Here is a 27,432-nt window from a genome sequence, read left to right as displayed (position 1 = left end):
TTGCATCTCCCAAAAAACAAACCAAACCCATTACTGTCAAGTCAATGCCAACTCATAGCGATCCTATAGGACAGGGTAGAACTACCACATAGGGCTTCCAAGGCTGTAAATCTTTACGGAACCAGACTGCCACATTCTTCTCCCTCAGGGTACTGGTGGGTTTCAACCGCCGACCTTTGGGGTTAGCAGCCTAGTGCCTTAACTACTGCGCCACCAGGGCTCCTTACATCTCCCTACCTCCCTCTTCTGTTTTGTTTGTCGTTATTCCTGTAAGCGAGTGCCGTCCCCCCTGGTGGTGACGGTGATGGGCGTTGGGTGCGGAGAGTGGGGTGATGGCTGTTCTGTGGAGTGGCTGTTTCTCATACAAAACCCTCTCGATCGCTTTTTTTCCTACAAAGACCTTCTGGATAAGGTAACTGACGTTTCCAGGTATCTGAACACAGATTTTTTGCATTATCTCCAATTTTTTTTTGCATCGTTTCAAAATTACAGTCCTGGACTTGAAATGTGTTATTCACTCTCTTCAATTGGGGAAGGGGAGAGTGTAAATTGGCATTGTGAAAGCCAGCTGTGGAAGGAAGCACAGACCTCAAGGAAAGTGGCTGGTGTCCTGAGCCCGAGAGGGGACCTGAAGGCCCCCTAGTGGTGACATTAGGAAGGAAGCCAGAGACTAGTTTAAAGAACAAAAAACTTTGCCTTCAGTCCTGGCATTCAGCAGTGTGACAAGGAGTTCCCCACCCTTGGTTTTATCCCAAGTAAGCACTTAAAAGTTGTCATGTGAAAACGATTGCCTGAGGAGGAAGCTGTCGGGAGAAGATGCCGGCACATTCTGCTTGGCTTCCTTGGCACGCTTTGACCAGCTTCCTTCTCCCTGGGGTGCTTTCCCAGCAGAAGCTCCGGCCAGGTCAGGTGAGTCAGGCAGGCTTCTCTAGGCAGGTGAAGCTCTGCTCGCCAGGGTTCCTTCATTCATTCTTTTTTTTTTTTATCATGGTAAAATATACATAACAAAGAGTTTGCCATCTTAGCCGTTTTTAAGTGTACAGTTCAATGACATTAATTATATTCACAATGTTGTACAACCATCACCACTATTTCCAGAACATTTTCATCATCCCCAACAGAAACTCTGTACCCACCAGGCTGTAACTCCTCGTCCTTCCTCTCCCCAGTCCCTGGTAACCACTAGTCTACTTTGGTCTCTATGCATTTGCCTACTCTAGGTATTTCATATAAGGAGGATCACACAGTACTGGTCCTTTTGCGTCTGATTTATTTCACTTATCATGATGTTAACACCTGACAACACCATGGTGTTTTTCAGGGTTCATACATGCTGTGGCATGTATCAGTACTTCATTTCTCTTTATGGCTGAATAGCGCTATGTTTTGTTTATCTGTTCATCTGTTGATGGACTCTTGGGTTGTTTCCACCTTTTGGCTATTGTGAGTAATGCTGCAGTGGACACCAATGTACAATTATTTGTTCGAATCCCTGCTTTCAAGTCTTGGGTATATACCTAGGAGTGGAATTGCTAGGTCATATGGTCATTCGGAAACCTTGGTGGCGTAGTGGTTAAGTGCTACGGCTGCTAGCCAAAGGGTCAGCAGTTAGAATCCGCCAGGTGCTCCTTGGAAACTCTATGGGCCAGTTCTACCCTATCCTATAGGGTCGCTATGAGTCCGAATCGATGCGACAGCAGTGGGTTTTATGGTCATTCATTCATTTTTTTTTGTTCATAAATTCATTGTTTCATGTGTTCATTTTACAGATATTTATTGCATGCCTAATACGAGGTAGGCCAGCGCCGGGTGCTGGGCATACAGAGATGTGGCCTGGTGGAGTTGGGGCAGGAGACACACCCTCAGAGCATGGGCCCCTGTTTCATTCTGGGCCCTGTATCAGGCCTGTAGTAAGTACACAAGGAGCTGAGCTTCAGGGGTCTCATCACCATTGCCCTTGCTCTGCAGTCTCACTGTCCTCCCTGTTCTAGACACAGCCACGTCCTGCACTAAGTGCACGAGGAGCTGAGCAGCAGGTGTCTCATCACCGTTGCCCTTGCTCTGCAGTCTCACTGTCCTCCCTGTCCTGGATGCAGCCACGTCCTGCTTTTTGTTCACATGGATGTCCCTCAGGCCCCAGAGATGCCACTGCAATACCCAGACCTGAAACAGCTCTGAGAAGAGAGGGTTGCTCCAAAGAAGTAGCACGTGTCTTCTTCCTAGGCTCTTACTTCTGTCTCAGAGCCCAGGTGCATCTGAGGATGCCAGGCCCTGGGTTTCCGGTGCCTTGGGGGAACTCCTTTACTGTTAGTGTTCCAGCTTCTTGTAACCTGTGGGGCTTTGGCTCTTCTCTGACAAGTTGGCTGAAGCTGACGACCCTTTGTCAAGCATTCATCAGCCTTTACCCAGCTGGGAACTGCTCTGGTGCTTCCTGATTTTTGGCCAAGGAATAGGACAAGCAGTCGCAGTTGTAAAAAAGAAGGGGGTGTGTCCCACCTCTGAGTTCCTCCATGAGGACCACTACGCAGCTCACTGGCCAGAAAGAGTCTGAGAAGGTGTCCACCCCACAGCTCCCAGTGTCCAGCCCACCCCGCACCCAGGATCTCCAGCTGCTCTCTAGTCCTCTGAGGGTTGTTGTTGTTCCTGTTAGCAACTGCCATTGAGTTGGCAACTCCACACACAATGGAACAAAACACTACACGGCCCTGCGCCATCCCTGTGATCAGTTGGTTGTAAATCAGACTGCTGTGATCCATAGGGTTTTCATGGGCTGGTTTTCGGAAGTAGATTGCCAGGCCTCCCTAGGAATTCACAAGTGGCTTCTGTCTCCCTGGGTGCCCTTGACTTTGAGGTTCCTGCTGGGCAGGCTTCCTCCCGTCTCCAGAGACTGTGAAGAAGGACAGCACAGCAAACGGCACGAAGGAGGGGGCACCTCTACTGCTCAAAATACAAGCACATAAATGAGGGCCTTTCTCTCCCTGTGGTCTCATCCAGAACGTTCTCTCCCTTTATCCAAGTCAGGATCTTTCTCAGGCCTGACTTTTCTGGGTGCTTCAGTCCACTCTGTTTACAGTCCGTGCCACCCAGCTGGGGTTTTAATTTTCTCCTGTGCTCCCTGCGAGTTCCCTGCACTTAGCTGTCTCTTGGCCAGCAATCCAGCATGTCCTGTCTGGTGTCATTCCCATCACTGCCTTCTCTTGCTCAGCATCTTTCTATTGTGTTTTCATTGTCTCACCTCTCCAGCTAGATTACAACTCTTTGCTGTCCGAGAGAGGCTTAAGCTCTATTATTATATTTTTATTGTTGTTGAAATTATACACAGCAAAACATACACCAACTCAACAATTTCTACATGTACAATTCAATGACATTGAAGGCATTCTTCAAGTCGTACAACTATTCTCATCTTCATTTGCAAATTGTTCCTCCCCCGTTAATATAAACTCACTGTCTCCTATGGTTCCTATCTAACCTTTTGAGTTGCTATTGTCAATTTGATTCATATAGTTAAACTATATATATATATGTTGTGATTTAGGTGAAAGTTTACAGAGCAAATTAGTTTCTCATTCAGAAATTTCTACACGAATTGTTTCACGACATTGGCTGCAATCCCGCAGTGTGTCAGCACTCTCCCCCTTTCTCTTTCCACCCTGGGTTCACTGTGTCCATTTGTACAGACGAGACACCTTCTCGTCTTTGTTGCTGGGCAGGTGTTGCCCATTTGATCTCGTATACTTGACTGATCTAAGAAGCACCTTCCTCACAAGTGTTATTGTTTGTGTTATAGGCCTGCCTAATCTTTGGCTGAAAGATGAACTTCGGGAATGGCTTCAAGCCTGAGTTAGAAAGATGTCTGGGTACCATAGTCTTGGGGTTCCCCTAGTCTTTGTCAGACCAATAAGTCTGGTCTTTTTTGTGCATTTGGTCATCTGTTCTACGTTTTTCTCCCACTGTGTTCTTGACCCTCTATTGTAATCCCAGCCAGAGTAGTCGGGAGTAGTAGCTGGGCACCATCTAGTTCTTCTGGTTTTGGGGTCACATGGTCCGTTAGTACTTTGGACTAAGTGCTCCCTTGGGTCTTTAGTACTCCTTCCTCTCCTTTGCTGCAGACTAGAAGAGACCGATAGTTGTGTCTTAGATGGCTGCTGCTTGTTAACTATGTTATTTTTAATCTCCATGTCTTGTGTACAGCAAAGGAACCCTGGTAACACAGTGGTTAAGAGCTTGGCTGCTAACGGAAAGGTTGGTGCTTTGAACCCACCAGCTGCCCCTTGGGAGAAAGATGTGGCAGTCTGCTTCCTTAAAGGTTACAGCCTGGGAAACCCTGTGGGGCAATTCTGCTCTGTCTTATAGAGTCGCTATGTATCAGAATCGACCAGGGAATACTTGCAGGTAGATTTTGTTTTGTTCTGTCTTCCCTTTCTCCCTTGAGGAAGGGAAATGTCTTATACTGCTTTTTCCTCCAAACTACTTCTCAGGTGATATGTGCTTAGTAGGTAAACAGAAAGCACAAATTGGTGGATTATCTTCCACCCCTACCTCTGATCCAGTTGCGTATCTCTTTAAAATTTCCAGCCAGGGCTCCCAAACATTGGTTGAGTTGATTCAATATCTCTGAACACTAAGCAGTTCTTAGGTTAGAAAGCACTTTTTAACCTCTGAGATTTTTAAAAATGTGGAAGTAGATAGATATGCCTAGATAAAGAATAAGTACAGGGAAATATTATCTCTGGCTGGTGGACTTTGGTTATTTCACTTTTTTGTATTTTTAAAAAAATAAACCTGTACAGATTTTACCATTAAAAATGTGAAAAAATAAAAATTTCTACCAGGACTATTTAGATTTATATAGAACAGAAGGAAATCCCTGCTAATTTCAGGCATATTTTTATGATACTGTAAGTTGATTTATTCATATTTTTAGTAGATTTATTGAAATTTTTGCTTTAAAAATGTTAAAAAGATCAGTTAACTTTTGACATATGTCATTCTGTCGTATTTTTATGTGGACGTTTATTTTTACAGTAATGGGCTCATACTGTATGTACTGCTGTCATTTTTATTTTACTTGTTTATCATGAATATTCTTCCATGGCATTGTAACATGATATACAGTATGATTTTAAATGGAATTCTGTTGTGGGCTGTACTTTCATTTAACCAGCCCTTTACTGTTGCGTATATGAGTTGCCTCTAATCTTTTGCTTTTATAAATAAATGCTGTAGTTTGAAACATAATGTTTTTTTCCTTGTCGAATCTACATGAACATTTGCTTTTGGGCCTCTTAGTTTATTGTCTGGCTATGTAACCCACACTCGGAAATGAGTTACAGGGATGGATGATACCTGCATGACGCTACTTAGTCAAGGATCATTGTTACCTGTGTGACTCGTTCAGACATACAGTGCTGGGCTGACACTTTTATGGATTATACAACTACAAACCCTTAGTTGGTTTTTTTGTTTGTTTTTTTAATAGACTTTATTCTTTAGGGCGGTTTTAGGCTTACAGAAAAAGCGTACAGAAAGTACAGAGAGTTCCCATATAGCTTCCTCCCTCCTGTACACGGTTTCTCCTTTTACTAACATCTTTATTCATCTGGTACATTTGTTATGATCAATGGACCGATATTGATTCATTATTAACTAAAGTTTAGTTAGCCCTGGTTTCGCAATGGTAAAGAGCTCGGCTGCTAACCAAAAGGTCAGCAGTTTGTATCTACCAGCCGCTCCTTGGAAACCCTATGAGGCAGTTCTACTCTGTCCTATAGGGTAGCTATGAGTAGAAATAAACTCGATGGCAACGGGTTTGGTTTTTGGGTTTGTTCTATAGTTTGCATTAGGGATCAGTCTTTGTGTTGTATGGTCCATGGGTTTTGATGAATACATAATGTTAAGTGTCCTAAAAATGCCCCCAAAATGCCTTGTGCTCTACCTATTCATGCCCTCCCTCAGCCGCTGAGTCCCTGGCAACCACTGATCTAACCATTGTCTCTATAAACCCACTGCTGTCAAGTCGATTCCGACTCATAGCAACCCGATAGTTTGCCTTTTCCAGAATGTCACGTAGTTGGAATCATACAGTACGTGTAGCATTTCAGACTGATTTCTTTCTCTCGGCAGTGCGGTCCTCCATGCCGTTTCATAGTTAATTCTTATTACCGTGGAAAAACACTCCATTGTATGGATGTATTTACCCCACGCTTTTATTTGAAAATTTTTCACATCTACAAAAAAGTTAAAAGAACAGGCCTGTGAACAGCTGTATACCCTCTGGATTTACTAGCTGTAAACACTTAGTTTTTAGTGGAAAGATCTTCATATAAAAATGAGGTTTAAAGAGAAAACCCAGATAAACAGGAAACATTGAAAGAAATAAGCTAAATGGAAAGCTTTTGTTATATGTGGAAATTGTCTGCAAATGGTCATGGCATCCTAGTTGGTGACATTCTGCATCCTTAATTAAGTGGACACAAGCCAGCCTGTGCACTCAGGTGTTTGGAAGGCTACCACACAGAACGTGGTGTTGGACTCTGAGGGACGCTGGAAATGCATTCATTGTGTACCACCCCCTCCGAGGGGTTGGAACGAGGCATTGTCCTGCCATCTCATTGACTCATCGCTTTTGCTTTGCACCATGTAGAAGACAGCACTTTCCAATGGCACCTTAATTGAGCACGCATCCCCAGATAAATAGATCACCAGAGTCACTCTTGGAAGAACGATTTGGGGATTCTTTCTTGAGTTCAGGAATGTTTTTCCTCTTCCCAACCCATCACCCTAAAACCAAACAAAAAAAAAAAAACAGTTGCTCTCGAGTTGATTCTGAGTCATAGTGACCCTATAGGGCAGAATAGAACTGCCCCATAGAGTTTCCAATGAGCGTCTGGTGGATTTGAACTGCCGACCTTTTGGTTAGCAGCCATAGCATTTAACCACTACGCCACCAGGGTTTCCCCATCACCCTAGGTGAATTTAAAATCCAAAGCCATGTTTCCTCATCGAGTAGTTAAGCCTCTGTACATTCACATCATTTTCCATCTAATCTGATATTCTATGGGAAGCTGCAGAGCCAATTTAATAAAATGAAGCAGCTTGTATATTAGGCAGCGTTAGTGGCTAACAGCAACGTGGGCCTTCATTTATTTTAAGTTGCCCTTTAACTGTAATGGTGAGTAACTGTGAATGGAACACCAGACCCTGCCAAAGAGTGGTTTAATTATGACCTGCAGGAAAGTGGTGAAGACTCCAGCTTTGGAGCCAGGCAGACATGGATTGAAGCCTTGTTTCTGCTTCATACTTGTAGCATCCCCTTGGGGAGTTAGCTCGTCTTTCTCAGGATTTTCATTTATAAAGTGGAAGGGTACTCAACGTTAAGAGCGCTTATAAAGCTACAGTAATCAAGGCAGTGTGGCATTGGCAAAGGGTAAACACTTAGATCAATGAAACAAAATAAAAGTCCAGAAACAGACCCCATACAGTTGACCAGCTGATCATCAACGAAGGTGCAAAATCAATTCCATAGAGGAAGGATAGTCTTTTCATCAAATGAAAACTAGAACGGTTGGATTCCAGAAAATAAAAAAAAGAACCTCAGTCCATACTTCACACCTTACACAAAATTAACTCCAAATGGATCACGGTCTTCCTAAATCTGACACAGAGTTAAGAAGGGTCTTCTCAAGAAGGGTGTCAATGTAGAAAAAAATCTGGGTTGCCTTTTAAGTTCTAAGAAGTGTAGAAACCCATCTAAAATCACACAAGAGTCTCTCATTTATTCCTATTAATGTTAACAAAGAAAATAGCTATTTTAAGGAATAATTTTGGGACAGCTTCTAGGAACTAGTCAGTCATGTAGAATTTAATGGCAAGTGGAGATTTTGAAATCGTAGGCAGAGTTTACGTCTCCTGTATCCCAAAACAGCTTCTGCAGATAATCTTAACTCTGGCGGGTTGCTAATGAAGGGTTTCTAGTTGGAACTTCGCTGGGAATTCTTTCTCGTGAACATAGTAAAAGAGAGTCATGCTTTCTTAAGAGAACTATGTATGTGCCCCCCTAAGGGTATAGCAAATGAATAACATGAAGCAAGGTGGGGTTCTCTTTTGCTTGAAAGGTTTCCATCTCCCCTGGGTGTGGTTTATATTTGTTGTTTGGAGCCTCAGACTTGTGGCAGAGCTTTCACTGGGCACCCAGCTCACAGAGTAAGTTAATTGTGTTGCTGGTGAATCTGCAAAGCATTGGTGTGGAATGTACTTTCAGTCTTTTAAAAAACACCTTGTCTGTTTTTCTCACAGAGCCGTGACAGAGAGCATCAATCAGCTCATCACGCTGTGCACGCAGCAAGCTCCTGGCCAGAAGGAGTGTGACAACGCCCTCCGTGAGCTCGAGGTAGGCCCAGAGGAGGCTGCTGCAGACTTACAGGGTGTGGCACAGTTTACACTTGACTACTAGCCTAAAGGCTGGCAGTTTGAACCCACCTAACGATGCCACAGAAGAAAGGCCTGGCAATCTTCTGTAAAGATTACAGCCAAGAAAACCCTATAGAGCAGTTCTACTCTGTAACACATGAGGTTGTCGTGGGTTGGAATCAGCTTGATGGCAATGGGTTTGGTTTGGTTTGGGTGCCCCTGTTAGGCATCCCTGGGTGGTGCAAATGGTTATCCCACCCAGCTCACTAAAAGGTTGGAAGTTTGAGTCCCCCCAGAGGTACCTCAGGAGAAAGGCGATCTACTTCTGAAAATCAGCCACTGAAAACCCCGTGGAGCACAGTTCTCCTCTGATACTCATGGGGCCACCGTGAGTTGGAGTCGACATGATGGAAGCTGTACTGGTGGTCCTGTTCTTCCCCTCCAGGATTATTTTCCTCTCCTCTGTCCTTGCTTTTTATCTTTCCTGGTAGACTATGGGGGCCAAAGTTTCAATCTAAGTGGGATGAGGTTTATATTTGTTAAAAGATTCTTGTTTTCAGAAGGTATGGCCTGTGGTGTTGGATGTAGGTTGAAGATGAGCAGTCTCTACCTGGAAAGTTTTGGAGAGATTATTCTGGGCATTTGGGAGAGAAATAGAGGCTGGTGTAGGTGTGCTGACTGAGAACGAATTCCCTGTACATTTTATTTTGCAACATGCAGGAGAAAACACAGGAGTGACCCTTCTTTACTACACAATCAAGGTGACCTCAGGGCCCCTGATGGCCGAGAGCACATTTGTGGGTGCTTTTCAATTTATATTCACAGTCACGATTGACTTGTAATTGAAACTTCATTTATGCCTATAGGATGTGTGTGGGTAAACGTAAAATCAACATGCCCACTTGTGTGTAAGCAATTCTAACCAATGAAGCTTATGTTGAAACAGCCAAATGGGCACCCAGTAGATACAGGTTGTGTCCCGTGGGCCTTTCATCTCCTGGGTGATTATCATGAGGCTGGTGTGGTGGAAATACCCATTGCAGCTGCTGAAGCATTTGATTGGGGCCCCCTCTGTGAGGCAAATAGGCCGCTGTGCACTGGTGAATGTGAGGTGGGGCCTCTTATCACGGGACTGAAGCATTATGAACACGGTTGAGAACATTCTTATGATGGCTGAACTACTGCCCTAATCTGGCCTGTTCACATTTGCAGATATAAATGATATGGGGGCCGTTGATCTAAGTGAGCTCTGCTGGCCTAGGTGCAAATACTCTGCCCCTTAATGATACCCTTGGTCACCAAAGTGATGACTGCTTCAGGGTTGCTGTTGCTAAAACAAGTTTGATTATCCAAAGAGTGGGAGGAGGTTCTTCAGTGAAATGAACCCATTCTTTACCCTGACCTTTTTCCTTCATGTCCTTAACTGAACAGCTCAGCAGCTTCCCCTGTTACTTCGTTCCAACCCTTTGTAACTCAAGTGGCCTCATCTCTGTGTTGGTTATGCCTCCAAGGCTGCTTCCTGGAAGCCTGGGACTTAATGTGCCTTCCCTCACAGTGGGGAGATGGCTGAAGAGATAAACGTCCAGGTTTCCCTCCCCCTGGAAAAGCCCCTCTTTAGTGGTGATCAGAGGTCATTAACAGCAAGGCAAGCAACGGTTTCCAGTGGCCTGGAGACAAAGAGGAGGCACCCCAGTTCCTTGGGGTGGCCTAAACCAGACTAAACATTTTTCTATACTTTTTAAATTAAAAACAAATGAGCCCACAGAAACCTGCACACAATGTGTATAGCAGCTTTACTCAAAATTGCCAAAAATTGGGAGCAACCAGGCTGTCCTTCAGTAGGCGAATGGATAAGCAAACTGTGGTGCATCCATACAGTGGAGTATTATTCAGCAATTAAAAAACACAAACTTGTCAAGCCATGAAAAGACGTGGAGGCACCTTAAATGTGTATTGCTAAGTGAAAGAAGCCAGTCTGAAAAGGCTACATACCGTGTGATTTCAATTCTGTGACTTTCTGGAAAAGGCAAAATTATGGAGACAGTAAAAAGATCCGTTGTTTCCACTGATGGGGCGGGGGGGATAAATAGGTGGACCGGGGCGTTGAAGGGCAGTGAAACCACTCAGCCTGCTGTTGTGATGGCAGACACATGCCAGCACGCATTTGTCAGAACCCATAGGACTGTACAACACAATGGACGTTAATGGGAACTGTGGACTTCACTATATTAGTATTGGTTCATTTGTAACAAGTACACTACATTAATGAAAGATTAACTGCTCTAAAAAATAATTTATTAAAACAGACAAATGAAAACAAATGAACCATCCCAGTGGGCAGTCTTGGTGAATTACGTTCTTTCATACCTCCCCACTGAAAGTTCCAGAACTGAAAGACTAAAGGTTCTCACAATTTTGGGGCATGAAGAAATGAATGAATGGGTCCTTGAAATTTAAACTCCTTGGAGTTAACCCAGCAGAGAAATTGTGCCAATTAACCACGAATATGTTGCCTGGCATTGATCTTCACATTTCTTGAAGAAAAAGGAAATCTTTCCCTTCTTTGGATACAATGCTTCTATTCCTTCAAAACCGGGAACAGAAGACTCTTACCTCTAGCTGAGCTAACGTAAGACCACTGGCACACTTGTCTGTGCCATGTTGCTAGATGTGATGAGGAAACCTGACGTCATGAATATCATGATCTCAGTTCCTCTCAGGACTCTGGGTAAATGAGTGATAAGACCAGAGCCCTTATGTCCATAATTCTGTGTGTGGAGGGGAAGTAGACAACAGGTATTTTATACTGAGTTTCTTTTGTTCTGTAACACTTGCTTGGGCTTTTGTTCTTATTTTCATATTTTTGAATTGTGGTACCAACATATGTTACAAAAACTTGCTTGCTTTTTAAGTTGTGTTCTTCTTCTGTAGACTGTGAAGGGGATGCTGGATAATCCTAATGAACCTGTCAGTGACCTCTCTTACTTTGACTGCATTGAGAGTGTGATGGAGAACTCTAAGGTAGGTGTGTCTGGGTGGTAATTCACAGTCAGTGTTACTCTTCAGTGTGGGTGAAAACCCAGAAGTGGTTCATGTGCATCTGCGTGTGACCACCCTGAATGGCTGCAGGCATCATAACGCCATGGACTTTGTTCCAAGGCATCTCAGACTTGAGTGTGCATCAGAGCCACCTGGATCACTGGTCCCCACCTCCAGAGCTTGTGATTCTGCAGATCTGGAGTGGGACCTGAGAGTCTGCACTTCTCACAAGCCCCTAGGTGATGCCCAAGCTACGTGCCCAGCAGCCAGCTTGGAGAGCCACCGCTCTGTCTCATATCACAGGTGGGTCTTATGCTGCATCAACTCAGGTGTCTTCTACACCTGGGACTGAGCTGCTGCGGGAAGTCGTTGGTGGCTTTGGCCTATGCGAGACCCTCATGTGTGTCCTTTTGTCATCTGCCTGTGGCACGCATTCTAAGGGGAGTAGAGAATCTTAGATATTACAGTGGTTTATTGCCTTCCAAACTTTAAACCTCCTTGACAAAATTTTATTTCTTAGTATTTAATTTGATTCAGGGGGTGGGGTGGGATGACAGTTGGGGGGAAAACAAGTCTTAACAGGCTCCTTAGGGGAGTAGTAATAAAAACAAAAGAAGATTGAGAACCACTCATCTATGGTAATCATATCAGCGTCTTTTGAGAATCCCTCAAAATCAGAAAGTTTAGTGAAATGTGAGTGAAGTGAATGGATTTCGTAAGGCTTTGTACCTGGAACTCCTTTGTTTACGTCACTTTTACATTAGCTTTGGGGAGACGTCTGTATCGGGGTGACATCAGGTGTGCTGGGTTTGTGTTGAACCAGTCTGTGTTGGACTAGTTTGTTCTGTCCAGCACCCCTTACAGAGTAATGGACACACTAAGGGCATGATGCATATGTTTGTGTACTTAGATCCAAAGAATCTGTTTTTTCTCCAGGAGGGATGCTGGGTTAGAAGAGGGGAAAATACTGTAAATAAACATTCCAAGTTTTTGCTTTGCCCGTCTTTATGTAAGCTGCATTATTTTGTATATCTAAGCAATTAAGTAGAGCCCTGATGGTGCAGTGGTTAAGAGTTTGGCTGCTATCCAAAAGGTTGGTGGTTCGAGCCTACCAGCTGCTCCAAAGGAAAAAGATGTGACAGTCTGCTTCCATAAAGATTACAGTCTTGGAAACTCTGTGGGGAAGTTCTGCTCTGTTCTGTAGGGTTGGTGTAAGTTGAAATCAACTCAACAGCAATGGGTTTGGTTTGGTTTGGTTTGAAGTAATTAAGTAGCATTTTACTTGAAGGAATTTATTTCATTGCCCCATCCAAGATGACTTATATTGGCAAATGAATAGAACTCTGTATTAGGTTTTATGCTTGGCAATGCCATAGCCTCTCCAGAGGGTATGTGTTGAACACCCTTCAGTTTAACCATCTATGACCCAGAAGAATAGGGCCCTCCCTCCCGGTTCCTGATGACGCTCATAGAAGGAGAAATGCCATTTTGGGGATGGGTGCCCTGCCCTCACCCACATGACCTTCTGTGTGACCTTGACCCCTCTGGGTTGGATTCTAAACACTAGGATCCCTTTCAGTTGTGGTGTAAGTTCCCCTGATGAAAGAATGTACCACTGATTTTCAAAATAAGGAAAAATGCTTACAAAATTTAGGAAGCGTCCTTAGTTTGTGTTTAGATTATTATTACATATACTTCTTAACAAACATGTATTTAAATTTTACTGTCAATAAGTAAATAAATACTGGGAAGGTTGCATCATCTGGCTTCTGGACGTGAGTTCACCTACAGCTTATGTTCTGGGAAGCAATAATTCTCAGTTTGGACCATTCACCCGAGGCATGCGCCATATGGATTTTACTTTATTGATCTGTGTGTCTTAAGTATATCTTCTTGGACTGTAGATCATTTTCAGATGAAAGGTTCATACTTTCATTAATCATTTCTCTTTATGGCATGGAAGTGGTATAATCCTCCTGAAGCTCTTCTTCATGCAAATAAAGGAGAAAAATGGCAAATGTTGTCAATTAAGTGACCTTGAATGCTGAAGCTGGAAGTGTGGCCTCCTTGGCCCCGTGGTTTTAAGCAATGCTGCACAGAGAATATCTCTGCCTGTTCGTTTTGCAGGTTCTGGGGGAGTCGATGGCAGGGATTTCACAGAACGCCAAGACTGGGGACCTCCCTGCTTTTGGGGAGTGTGTAGGGGTTGCATCCAAGGCTCTCTGTGGGCTGACGGAGGCTGCGGCCCAGGTAAGTGGCTGGTCTATGGTTCCCTGACTCACATGTCTTCCACTGTTTTGTTCTATTGTACATAGGGTTGCTGTGAGTTGGAACTGACTTGATGGCACCTAACAATAACAGGCTACAAGAGGAGAGGCCCATGGGTAGGGTGGCTCCAGGGTTGGCTCACCCAGCAGCACTGTACCTTTGGTCTGCACCCACTTCTTTCTGACTCTCCTGCTGCCAACTGGGGTCATCTTCAGGCCTAGGCTAAGCACCCTCGTGGTCGTAAGAGGAGCAGTGAGGGCTTCCTCCATCCCCGCTCGTGTTCTGCAGAAGAGCCTCTTGTGGCTCTTAAGAGCAGGGGGCCTTGTTCCCAGAATCCTCAGCAGACTCCTGCTAGCATGTCACTGGCCCGAGCTGGCTTCAGCCTGTCCATCCCAGTGCCCCTCTATTGGGAGAGGAATGAGATTCTGCTGACAAGCTTGCACGAACGAGCACCCGGGCAGGATTGCTGCCTGCCCACTGCAGGGCCATTGTCCACCACGGGTTCATCTGGAGTCTGGAGCCTGAGCTGTGGCTTTTCCTCTCACTCTCCAGGCTGCCTACTTGGTTGGCATCTCTGATCCCAACAGCCAGGCAGGCCACCAGGGCCTTGTGGATCCTATCCAGTTTGCCAGGGCGAACCAAGCGATCCAGATGGCATGCCAGAACCTGGTGGACCCCGGCAGCAGCCCGTCACAGGTAACACTTGGGGAGGATGTGCAGTTTGTGAGTCTTTCAGCAATTCTAGAGGAGCGATGGGGACGGTGAGAAATTAGTGAAAAACCCTACTCTTTCAGAGCTTGCAGAGCCAGATAAATGCAGCACTGTAGATAGTGACAGTGGGGTGTATTGTAAAATGTGGCCAAGTGGGAATTAGGTGCTATGATACGAGGGTGGAGCCCTGGTGGTGCAGTGGTTAAGCGTTTGGCTGCTAACCAAAAGGTCGGCAGTTCACACCCACCAGCATACTCCTTGGAAACCCTGTGAGGTAGTTCTACTCTGTCCTGTAGGGTCGCTATGAGTCAGAATCAACTTAGTGGCAACAGGTTTTTGTTTTTTGGTTTTTTTTTTAATGATACGAGGGACTGGAATAAGGTGATCACAGAGAGATTCACCAGGAGTCTCATGACTCCACTCAGTGCAGGCTGGCTCTGTGTTCAGTATTAAGGGTCAGCGTGAGTCAGCCCCGAACCCCGTCCCACTGGCTCTTAATCTAATGGAGGAGGCAGACGTGGACAAAGCCTGGAAAATGCGGTGATCTGGGTGTGATGACAAAGCCAGGGACTCAGGGGAAGATGTGATGAATTCTTTTGGGGGATATCAGGGATCACTTCACAGAGATGGCAGCTTTGAGCTGGCCTCAACGTTGGATAAGAATCCACAGTGCAGAAGGGAACCAGAGAGACATTTTAGGACACTTCTAATACCAGGGTGGCATGGGTCCCATTCACTGCCAAGGTCTTGTGTGCTGAAAGAAACGAGAACTGTCTGGTATGGAGTAGCAGAGCAGGGTCAGGTTATCCAATAGGCAAGGTAAGCACGGTGGTTACCTTGCTTACCAGATCATCTGTAGGGAACGATTTCACATTTTTTCACCACATCAAAGATTCCACTTCTGGGTATGGCTGGCATCTGTCTCTCTCCCAACCCCACAGCACCTTCCTACAGAATCAAAGCCTCTTATCAAATTTACAGACCCTGACAGGGCAGATGACCCAGTAAGCAAGGCAAACACAGGCTTACTTGTGTTTACTAATCTGTAGTGAACAATTTCACAGGGGTTTCACCACATCTTTGAACCCTGGTGACGCAGAGGTTAAGTGTTTGGCTACTAACCAAAAGGTCAGCAGTTTGAATCCACCAGCCGCCCCTTGGAAACCCCATGGGGCAGTTCTACTCTGTCCTGTAGGGTCGCTATGAGTTGCAATCTACTCGATGGCAACAGGTTTGATTTTTTTTGTTTGTTTTGATGTGGTGAAATTGTTCATTACAGATGATCTGTTAAGCACGGTAAGCACCATGCTTACCTTGCCTATTGGGTGATTCTCCCCCATAGCAGCCTCGGAGTAGAACATCTGCAGTGAATCCTGGGACTAGCACTCTTGAGGCAGGAGGAAGACCCAAGTAAAGGGGGCAGTGCAGGGACATCTGGACCAGCCTGAGAGCTGATGTTTATGGCGTTGGTACAGCTGGGATTCGTTACCTGCCAGTTAAGGCTGCAGGGGTGTTCAGTCTCAGCAACTAGAACAGGTGGATTCAGGAAAGCAGATGAGGATGGGGTGGAAGGTGGAGCCTTTTGGGGTTCCTGAGCCACACTCCTTGATAAGGTGCCTGCGGCCCATCTGTAGAAGAGGCAGGAGTGGCAGCTTCCTGGTGTTTCTTTTTTTCACCTCAGCTGCATCTCCTAGACCTGGATTCTCAGATAGGGTAAGAGCCGTGGTGGCACAGTGGTTAAGAGCTCGGCTGCTAACCAAAAGGCTGGCAGTTTGAATCCACCAGGCATTCCTTAGAAGCACTGTGGGGCAGTTCTACTCTATTCTGTAGGGCCCCCATGAGTTGGAATCGACTCAAGGGCAGTGGGTTTGGCTTGGTTTGGTTCTGTATGATTATTAAGCACTGGAAATGTAGCTAGTCCAATTTGAGATGTGCTGTAAATGTAAGATACACACTGGGTTTTGAACACGTAGTGTAAGAAAACTTGTAAAAAGTCTCATTAATAATTTTTAATATTGATTGTATGATGAAATGATAATATCTTAGATTTATCTCTTACCTAATTGGCCAACTCCTGGCCAATCTTGTTTCACCTTTTCCGGTTACTTTGAAGCAAGTCTTCACCATCATTTTATCTGTAAATATTTCAGTATGTGTCTCTGTGCAATAAAGTGAAAAATCGTAATTAATTTATCTGGAGTCTCCAATGTGGCTACTAGAAAATGTTAAATTCTATGTGTGGCTCATACTATATTTCTATTGGGCAGTGCTGATCTAGACTCTGTACCCTGTAGGGATCCCAAAGGATAGCTCACTGCATCACCTTTAAGACTATCTGGAGCCCAGCTCACTCTCGTTGCTACCTCAGCACCTCCTTACCTTCTCCTTTTAAATTCTCCGTCACTGAATGTTCCCTCTCCTTTCCTGGGGGGGGCTTGGGACAGCAGAGCTAGAATACACATCGTCATTACACTGGCTCTGGGCATGGTGGGTTGAAGAGAGATTTAAGGCTAGAGACTAGGTTGATCTGGTGCCCCCAGCTCAGCCCCATGCTTTGTAGGTTCTGTCAGCCGCCACGATTGTCGCCAAGCACACCTCCGCCTTGTGCAACGCCTGCCGCATCGCCTCCTCTAAGACGGCCAACCCAGTGGCCAAGAGACACTTTGTCCAGTCAGCCAAAGAAGTCGCCAACAGCACCGCCAACCTGGTGAAGACCATAAAGGTGGGCCAGTGAACTGGGGACCCTGCTAATCCCCATGTCGTCTTGCACAGAGAAAAGAAGTGCAGGAGTCAAGCTTTGCTCTCCTAAGACTTATTTCTAATTCACTCTCATGACTATGTCATTGTGAAGAGTCTCTTACTAGTGGAAAAATTTATCATGAAAAACCAAGAGCCTTGCTCTGCTAACCTTCTAGGGGGTGGAGGGGAGTCCCCAGTTTGTGTTTATGAGGAACTTAGGAACAGAAATCTGGTGAAAGAGTTTGGCCATAGAATCTCTGAGTACTTTGGATAGGAAACACCCTGTTTTTACTTGAACTATATATTTACTTGGGGTGGTTTTGACTGGGTGGGTAGATGGCTCTGCCGTTCTTCTTAGGAGTATCTGGATCGAGAGGGTGGGTGGAGGGAGAAGGGAATTGGGGATGGTGGAAAAGTCACTTTTAATGTAAAAAACCATCAGTTTAATCTCTGCAATATATATTCTGTTTACACATGTTTAAATTTAATTTAAAAAAAATGGAGCATCAGCTTTTAAAAACATACAACATTCCATGTTGATAACCAGTTGTATTACAGACTGCAGGTAGGTGGCAGGGGGAGCTTTATGTAAAAAGACAGGTGTTAAAGGATACGGAGTCATGGTTGACATTGCATGAAGCATTTCGTTTTTATTATGGAAACTATTCAAACATAGACAAAACAACATCAACAAACCCTGTGTAGCCACTGTTCAGCCAGCTGCAACAATTATCAACTCCTGGCCAATCTTGTTTCACCGTTTCCGGTTACTTTGAAGCAAGTCTTCAATATCATTTTATCTGTAAATATTTCAGTATGTGCCTCTGTGCAATAAAGTGAAAAATCATATCACCATGATACCATTATCCCACTTTAAGCAAAGTTAACACGAATTCCTTAATGTCCACTGTCCGGTCGGCATTCAGATTTCCCTAGTTGTCTCAGTCCATCTTCCTCCTTCTCTTACCTTCCCTTTCCACTGATAGTTCAAGTCCTTTTCTTTCTAAACAGCTTTGTTGATGTATACTTGACGTATTTTTTTCTTTAATGTATAGACTTTCCCCTCCATTTATTCATTTTTTTCCTTGTAAATTATTTGTTGAAGGATCAGGGCTGCCTCTCAAGTAGAATTAGTCCAGATTTCCTGACTATGGGTAGACCAGATGGTCAAAGACCTAGACGAAAGATATTTTAATGTCTTTGGGTATTTGTATTTCTTCTAATCTCACTTTAAATTTCAAATCACCCATTTTACTCTAGTAATTCCGTACCCTAGGAAATTATGGAGCAGGAGGGTCCTAGGGAAGTATCGTGGCTCTAGGCCATTTTGGGGGAACGGATGTCCTTGTGAGAATGAGGACAGGAGAGGTTTGGAACAATGGGGCTGTAAAATTGTAGGTGGGTGGTAAAACCACGGGCCCAGTTGGCCCTAAGCTGGAGCCAGGCAGGCAACGGGCAGCTGACCTTGCGGGAGAACAGCCACCGCCTGGGCATCAGACCACGGACAAAGAACCCAGCACTCACACTCTGGAGCATTGTCATGGAAGGCAGTGTAACAGTTCTGGGTCAGCTGTTGTTGTTGTCTTTGCTTTCTGTTTGTTTGTACACTGGTTTTATTTTCCTGATAACCAAAAAAAAACCAAACCCAGTGCCGTCCTGATACACAGAAGGAAAAGGCATTGGAGGTCTTAACACTTTTTCTTTAAGGGTTTTCATATTTTTTTTAAGGTAGGGGTATCTGCTATGTGAAAGGAGTCCTGGTGGCACAGTGCTTAAGTGCTCAGCTGCTAACCGAGAGGTTGATGGTTCAGCTCACCAGCTGCTTTGCGGGAGAAAGATGTGGTAGCCTGCTTCTATAATGATTATAGCCTTGGAAACCCTATGGGCAGTTCTGCCCTGTCCTATAGGGTCGCTATGAATTGGAATCAACTTGATGGCAGTGGGTTTGGTAGTTTGGATCTGTTTTGTGGAATCCCTGAGTAGTGCAAATCTTTAGTTGGCTTGGCTGCTAACCAAAGGTAGGAGGTTTAAGTCCACCCAGAGGTACCTTGGACGAAAGGCCTGGTGATCTATTTCTGGAAAATCAGTCGTTGAAAACCCTATGGAGAACAGTTCTACTCTGACTCACACGGGGTTGCCATGAGTTGGAATTGGCTCGATGGCAGCTCTTTTTTATCTGCTTTGTTGTCGGGGGTGGAGCCCTGATGGCACAATGGTTAAGAGCCTGGTTGCTGACTAAAAGGTCAACAGTTTGAATCCACTAGCTACTCCTTGGAAACCGTATGGGCAGTTCTACTCCATTCTATAGGATCACTATGAGTTGGAATCAACTCAACAGCAGTGGTTTTAGTTTTTGTTGTTGGGACATGTCCTGAGAAATGAGGTTTTCCCAGTTCTTTCCAGAGGGCGTGGCACTATACACCTCTTTTCCTTTCACTCTCAAAAGCCAGTATAATCATGGAGAAATCAGTCAACAGGATGAGCCAAGCAGCCACAGAGGAGAGAATCTCTCTCCCCACAGCAGCTGGAAGCTGGCTGGCGAGAGCACTGGGCGGTGACCTCACTCAAGTTCCTTAGCTGTTTAAACAAAGAGTCTTAAAAAAAAAAAGAAAAGAAAAAGAAAACTTTTAGCTGCCCTTTTGAAAGCTAGCTTGAAGTTGAATAAATAAGGGCGACGCCAGGTGGGCCTGTGATCCTGATGGCAGTTGCCAGCATGGTTCATAGTATTAGAAATTAATAACATGTTTTTTAATGTTTATTGTACGTAATGCCCTGTTCCAAGTGCTTCGTGTATATTATTTAATCCATACAACCACCCTGTGGCTATCATCCTCATTTAGATACAGGAAACTGAGGCACAAAGAGGTTAAGGAATTTTCCCAAGGTGACCCAGCCAGTGATTGGTGGGTCGGGATTCAAGCCCAGGCCCAGAGTCTCTGCTCTTGCTGCTCTCAGTCCTGGCGCACTGTTCACACGTTTGCCCTGGTGAGACCATCAGCATCCCAGGTTCTCAGCCTGAGAGAAACACCTTAATGTGTTCACAGTGCTTTTGTGTGCGTCTCGGGGAGACAGGGATAGAAAAACAGCAATATAGCTGAAAGTGGAGACATCATTGCAGGTTGATGTATAATTAATTTATACCAGTTAAATGTATAGTTTCCTGATCTCAGTTAAAGTTGGCTATTTTCTGATCATTAAAAACCAGATTATGTTTAGATGGATTAAGGGAGAAAAATGGAAAGAAACCGTATTTTTAAAAAGAAAAAATCTCCGGAAGCCCCTTTCTTTTCTGTCTCCTCCTTGGTTTTAAATTCTGACCCATCTGGTAAGATCTCACTGTCTTTTCTGATTCTCCTCACAGTGTCAAACCCAACCCACTTTGCAATACCCCGCAGCAAATGAGCTCTTGTGATGGCCTGAAAGGTAGGCCTGTGCGGAAACGCCAGAGGCGGAGTGCAGGGTGGTTATAACACAGAGAAGATAAGGGCCTCTCCCTCCTCTGAACATCCTGGGGATCAGAAGCTGTGCAGGAGGGACAGAAAGGAACACACTGCCCCTCAGTTGTCAAAATGTGCTTGGTTTTTCAATTGCCAGAGTGTGGCAGGGTTTGCCGGGAGCTCAGAGCTTCGTTTTTAATTTACTAACAGGACGATGGAAAAAGTGGTTCCACTGCAGCGTGTCGTGTGTATATGTGTATATATATACAGAAGAGATTTCCTGTTTGAAGGAATAGTTAAGAATCCTGTCAAAGAGAGAAACAAATGAATCAAATGACTATTTCATTCACTAAGAGCTTCAGACAGCTGCCCTCGGAGCTGCATTTTTCTCTAAGTTTTATGCTTTTTTTTAATCCATGAGGAAATGCCTGATCCTGAATCCCAGCTGCCACACTCTTACAGTCATGAAAAAGGGCGGGAAGCCCCCCTGGCAGAGCACAAGGGAGCAGGAGGCAGACTCCCTCACAATGGGGTATCACTGGAATCCCTGGTGGTGCCAACGGTTAACGCTCATTCGGCTACTAACTGAAAGGGTGGAGGTTCAAGTCCACCCAGAGGTGCCTCAGAAGAGAGGCCTGGCAATCTACTTCTGAAAAATCAGCCCTTGAAAACCCTGTGGAGCACTCTGACACACGTGGGGTTGCCATGAGTTGGAGTTGGCTCCACCCCAACTGATTGGTTGTTGGTTCGGTTCTCAGCACTCACATAAAATGCATGACTCCAGGAATTTTAAATCTGTTCTAATGGCTTTCTTTCCAATCTGAACACGCGGCCCAGCAACAATAAATACCTGTACCCCTATTCCGTGCCCACGCCAGGCACTGCTGTAAATGCCGGCAGGGTAGAAGGACCCGAGTCCCTAGTCAGGCCGCCCTCTCTGCTGGTCACCGTGGGTGCAGCTTCCTGCTTTGCCCTTCCATCAGCTCATTACCAGGTCTTGGGTCAGATGTGTAGGGTGGAATGCCGTTCTAAGTGTGCAGGTGCCCAGGTTTGAGTGCCGAGTAGAAATCGTGCAACAGCAGCATTTGTTTTTCTGAGAAGTTGAACATGGTCCTGCCGCCCACAGGGGAGTTGAAACTCAGTGTTTTGCAATTAAGCACTGCCAGTGTGTCCAGGACACCCAAACCAGCTCTGTTTGATCACATTTCACTTGGCTCTAAGCTTATTTTCTTGGTCATCCTTATGTTTGCATTGGTAAAGTGGATTTCTTCAAAAGAAAAAGAAGGAAAAAAATCTTAAGTTTCTCGTATTCCTTATTCTCTCTCTACGGATCCAGAGAAGGGATACAGAAGTCTTGGGTTTTGGTTTAAGGTGTGCCAGTAAGGTGTGACCGCGGGCAAATCACACCACTTTCTAGATGCTGCTTTTATCGTCTGGAAAAAGAGGAGGCTGGGATTAACGACCTTTAGGGTGCCTTCTAGCATCCAAGCCCATGAACCTAGGATTCTTTTTTTCCCAATTTTTTTTTTAATTGTGCTTTAGGTGAAAGCTTACAGCTCAAGTTAATTTCTCATTCAAAAATTTATACACGTGCTGTTTTGTGACACTGGTTGCAGTCTCCACAACGTGACAGCATGCTCCTCCTTTCCACCCCAGGTTCCCTGTGTCCATTTGTCCAGCTCCTATCCCTTCCTGCCTTCTCATCCTGCTTTTGGATGGGAGCTGCCCATTTGGTCTTGTATATTTGATTGAACTAAGAAGCACGTTCCCCACGTGTGTTATTTTTTGTTTTATAGGCCTGTCTAATCTTTGTCTGAGAGGTGAAGAATCTTTGATTCTTGCGCAGAAGTTGTTTCTCCCAGAATCCCTGTGAGACTTGCAAAGTGAGAGCTGTGGCTGGTCGAGAGGAGCTGGCCAGGGGTGGGGAGTGCCCTGCTGGACGAGGCATGGGCATACCCTGTGCATAAAGTACTGCTTCCATCTATAAGGGTGAAAATTCCAGATGACCTTTTTAGCACTGTAAAAAAATGAGGAGAAAAAAACCTTGGATTTTATAAGTACTTTATTTTCCTACTTTGAGCTATGTAATGGCAGGATACATGTAGCTGACTTTGTTCTATCGAAATGTTTTCCTTCAGAGAAGGTGGTCTTTGTTAATGTCTTGTTTCTGTTTGCAAAGCAGACTAGTGCTTAAAAAAATAAGGAAGGAAAACAATTGAAAGAAATAATTTTAGAAAAGTTACAGAAAAAGGTTAAGTGACTCTTCCCCATTACGGCTGGTGAGCCCAGCTATTCTGTGACAGACTACAGGGAAACTTCTGTGCCTGCTTAAAATTTCACTTCTGGGGACGTAGGAATTCAATTGGCTGGGATGGCTCAGTCATGCCCAGAGTGCAAAGATCATTCAGAAGTGAAATAGTGTCTGTGCAAACCATCCTTTCTGGCGCTAAATGTCTTCTTTGGGAGGAAATAGCTTTTCCTTTTGGAAGATAAAAAAGACTGGTTGAAATAGCTTGCCTTTCTATTCCGTGGTTGTTCTGAATAGGCCCCTGGGTGGCTCAAGTGGTTGGCGCTCAACTGCGAAGCTAAAGGTTGGCGGTTCGAACTCGCCCAGCAGTGTGTCAGATGAAAGGCCTGGCAATCTGCTTCCGTGTAGATTACAGCCAAGAAAACCCTGTGGCGCTCAGTAGTCTGTAACACATGGGGCCACCCTGAGTTGGAGTCGACTCCACGGCACTGGGCTTTTCTTCCTGTTCTCTGAACGGTGATGGACTATATGATATGTGACTTTAGGGCTCCTGCTCAGAACAACAACAAAACAAGAAAAAAACCCTTCATTACCCCTCTTGGTGTATTCCATGAAATGGTACCATTAGAAAACTGTTCCTTGGGATTTTCCCCAAGTAGTCATCTTTTCAGTTTGAGTAAGTTCAACGAAGCGTTGGTGGTTCGATTAGATGCCTTCATTCTTAACAGGAAGTGCCAGGCTGAGAGGGCCCTGGAAGGTTGGGAAGAGAATGGAAGAAAAGAGGGTAGATAGGTATGAAGCAGGAAAAGGGTGAGCCGTACCCAGTGGGGGACTTAGCATCTCTCATTGAGCTACAAGTCATGTCTTCCCAACTGGAAGGACTCGGGTTGGTGGAGGTCACACAGCCTCTGGCAGAACTAGGACCTAAGTCCTTTTGACCCCAAAGTCAGTGCTCCATGCCTGCCAGCTGCCTGTTTCACTGGTCTGCCTATGCTGGATCCACTCATGTCAGGACCCTGCTATGACTCCCACCCTGCCTCCCACTGCTGTTCCCAAATTGCTCTAAAGTTTGGTAGAGCTTGATCTCAAGGAGAGGGTGATGTTAGCAGTACATTGAGGTTAGACTGTTGAAACAGTTCACTCCTACCCTGCCAATGCCTAGCATAGGGTAGTTGTTGGGTGTCCTCCAGTGGAGTCGGACTCATAGCAACCCCATGTGACAAAGTAGAACTTCCCCATAGGGTTTTCTTGGCTGTAATCTTTACAGAAGCAGATGGCCAGGTCTTTCTCTTGTGCAGCCGCTGGGTGGATTCAAACTGCCAACCTTTCGGTTAGCAGCTGAGTCCTTAACCATTGCGCCAGTGGGGCTACTTGTCCAGCAGGTAGCAGGCACTGATTCAGTGTTTACTAAATCCGTGAGTAGTGGTTAGAAATGAGGCCATGTACATGAGCAAGAAGTAGAGAGCATGTAGGGTCTCCACTGGGCCTAGAAGAATGGCGGAACAGAAGAATGGCAAGTTAGGACAGAGACCAATGAGGAAGGGGCACGAACACAGAGACAAGCAGGGTCCGGTATTAGCGAAGAAGATATATTAGCCAGGCTAGTGGAATTCCTCAGGAATTATTAGCATTGTGGACGTATAATTATTGTCCCAAGCTGCCGAGGCTTGATCGGAATGTGGTTGTTATTCAGAAGTAGCCTTTGTACCGACTCTTGCTTTATTGAAAAATACAGATGGCTCCCATCTCAGAACCTGTGTGTTTTGCAGTGCTGGTGACCCTGGATTTTTGTTCACTAATTGTGTAAATTGGTGTTTATACGTTGTTCATGGCTGTTAAATTAAAAGTTTAATTACTCATTTAACAAGGGAATTTACATTCTTCTCCAAATGTAACTGCTCTTCTCAAGTGTGGCCCTTTGTTGGAGGCAGGGCTGCTGGGCTGGGTCACAGTCTGCTGGTTCTAACAGTCTTGTGCATGAGGAGGGGCAGTCCCAGGACTGGAGAGACATAATTCCAAGCATAAACCCTTACGCAGCCTGGCACAGGCCACGGGCCACATTCCTGGGTCTCGTCCATCCAGCCATTAATCACCTTTGTGACTGATCACTTAATGCCTGCTGCTAATTAAATATATATACTAAAGCATAAGATACATAGAGAAAAATGCATATGTGTGCAGCTCAGTGAATTTTCTCAAGCTGCATACACCTAGATGAAGAATCAGAGTATTGCCGTCACCCAGAGCCCTGCTTGTGTTCCCTTCCAGCCTTCTTCTTCTTGTTAGGTTCCATCGAGTCGATTCTGACTCATAGCAACCCCTGTGTACAACAGAACTAAACACTGCCCAGTCCTGCCCCATCCTCACAATTGGAGCTCTGTTTGAGCCATCATTGTAGCCACTGTGTCAGTCCATCTTGTTGAGGGTCTTCCTCTTTTTCACTGGCCCTCTACCAAGCATGATATCCTTCTCCAGGAACTGGTTCCTCCTGATAACATGCCCAAAGTATGTAAGATGAAGCCTCTCCATCCTCCCTTCTAAGAAACATTCTGGCTGTACTTCGTCCAAGACAGATTTGTTTGTTCTTCTGGCAGTCCATGGTATATTCAATATTCTTCACCAACAGCATAATTCAAAGGCATCAATTCTTCTTCGGTCTTCGTTATTCGTTGTCCAGCTTTCGCATGCATATAAGACGATTGAAGATACCATGGCTTGGATCAGGTGCACTTTAGTCTTCAAGGTGACATCTTTGCTTTTTAACACTTTAACAAGGTCTTTTGCAACAGATTTGCCCAATGCAATGCATCATTTGATTGCTTGACTGCTGCTTCCATGGGTGTTGGTTGCGAATCCAAGTAAAATGAAATCCTTGACAACTACGGTCTTTTCTCATTTATCATGATGTTGCTCATTGGTCCAGTTGTGAGGATTTTTGTTTTCTCTATGTTGAGGTGTAATCCATACTGAAGGCTGTGGTCTTTGATCTTCACCAGTATGTGCTTCAGGTCCTCCTCACTTTCAGCAAGCAAGGTTGTGTCATCTGCATAACGCAGGTTGTTATTGAGTCTTCCTCCAATCCTGATGCCCAGTTCTTCTTCATATAGTCTACCTTCTCAGATTATGTGTTCACCATGCAGATTGAATAAGTATGGTGAAAAGATACAACCCTGACACCCACCTTTTCTGATTTTAAACCGCTCAGGATCCTCTTGTTCCATTCCAGCAACTGCCTGTTGGTCTGTGTACAGGTTCTGCGCAAGCACAATGAAGTGTTCTGAAATTCCCATTCTTCGCAATGTTATCCATAATTTGTTATGATCCACACAGTGGAATGGTTTCCTTCCAGTTTTACCTGCCCCAAAAGGTGAGTTGACTTCTAACACCCTGTATTAGTTTCACCTGCTTTTGTGCTTTACACAGATGGAATCATACAGTAGGTACACTTGTACCTGGCCTCTTCACTAAGCATTATGCTGGTGCAATTTGTCCATACCGTTGGGGATAGTTATAATCTATGGGAACATTGGTGGATCAGTGGTAGAATTTTCTTGCCTTCCCTACAGGAGACCCAAGTTCAATTCCCAGCCGGCGCATCTCATGCACAGCTTCCACCTCTCTGTCAGTGATGGCTTGTGTTTGTGTTGCTATGATGCTGAATAGGTTTCACTAGAGGTTCAAGGCTAAGGTGGACTAGGAAGAAAGGCCTGGTGTAAAAAGCCAATGAAAACCTATGGATCACAATGGTTCAGTCTGCAGCCAATTATGGGGATGATACAGGACAAGGTAGAGTTTCATTCTGTTGTCATAGGGTCATTATGAGTCAGTGCCAACTCGATGGGAGCTGACAACAACAGTTATAGTCTACTTCTTATTGGAATCCATGGTGCTCATTTCCAAATGGCTGTACGTACGCCCTACCTCTCTCAGAGTCATTCAGGGATATCAGGAAAACTAACATCTTAAAAGTGCTATACAGTATGTCTTTATAGTTTGGGAGGAAATAGGTTTAATCTGAGTGACAATGAAGAAAGGGGGTATACAGTAATTTCCTTAACAAATTACCAAAGACTGGATATCTTAAAACAACAGAAATTTATTTCTCACAGCTCTAGAAGCCAGAAATCCGAAATCAAGGTGTTAAAAGGGTTGGTTCCTTCTGGAGGCTCTGAGGTAGCATCTGTTCTATACCTCACTCCTGCTTCTGGTGGTTACCAGCAATCCTTGGTGTTCCTTGATTTGTAGGCACTCACTGCAGTCTCTGCCTTCATCTTCACTGACCTTCTTCTCTTATCCCTATGTGTCTCCTCACTTCCTAATAAGCACACTAGTCCTGGGGTTAGGTCCCACCCTAAATCAGTATGACCTTACCTTAACTTGATAACATCTGCAAAGACTCAGTTTCCAAATAAGGTCACATTCAAAGGTAATGAGAATTAGGATTTGAACATGTCTTTTGGGGGACACAATTTTTTTTTTAACATTTTATTTTTGGTAAAAATGTATACAGAAAAACCTGCTCCTATTCCAGTTTCTAGATATAATGATCAATGACATTGATTACGTTTTTCACCTTGT

At 44.8% G+C, this 27,432-nt stretch overlaps 1 protein-coding gene across 2 annotated transcripts in view; it reads left to right on the top strand.

Annotated features, from left to right (window-relative positions):
- The window catches only part of TLN2 (talin 2), a 393,238-nt gene that overhangs the window by 271,712 nt on the left and 94,094 nt on the right, over positions 1 to 27,432 (top strand). For both annotated transcript variants that reach the window (XM_064267460.1, XM_064267461.1), the window contains 5 exons: positions 8,299 to 8,392; positions 11,344 to 11,433; positions 13,579 to 13,701; positions 14,272 to 14,415; positions 16,991 to 17,152. In XM_064267460.1, the coding sequence (XP_064123530.1) occupies positions 8,299 to 8,392; positions 11,344 to 11,433; positions 13,579 to 13,701; positions 14,272 to 14,415; positions 16,991 to 17,152 (613 nt within the window). The remainder of the gene's footprint in view (positions 1 to 8,298; positions 8,393 to 11,343; positions 11,434 to 13,578; positions 13,702 to 14,271; positions 14,416 to 16,990; positions 17,153 to 27,432) is intronic.

Source organism: Loxodonta africana, chromosome 13, assembly GCF_030014295.1.
Source record: "Loxodonta africana isolate mLoxAfr1 chromosome 13, mLoxAfr1.hap2, whole genome shotgun sequence".
NCBI lineage: Eukaryota > Metazoa > Chordata > Mammalia > Proboscidea > Elephantidae > Loxodonta > Loxodonta africana.
Note: the sequence above shows the minus strand (reverse complement) of the source record. Positions and strands in the feature narration are given on the sequence as shown.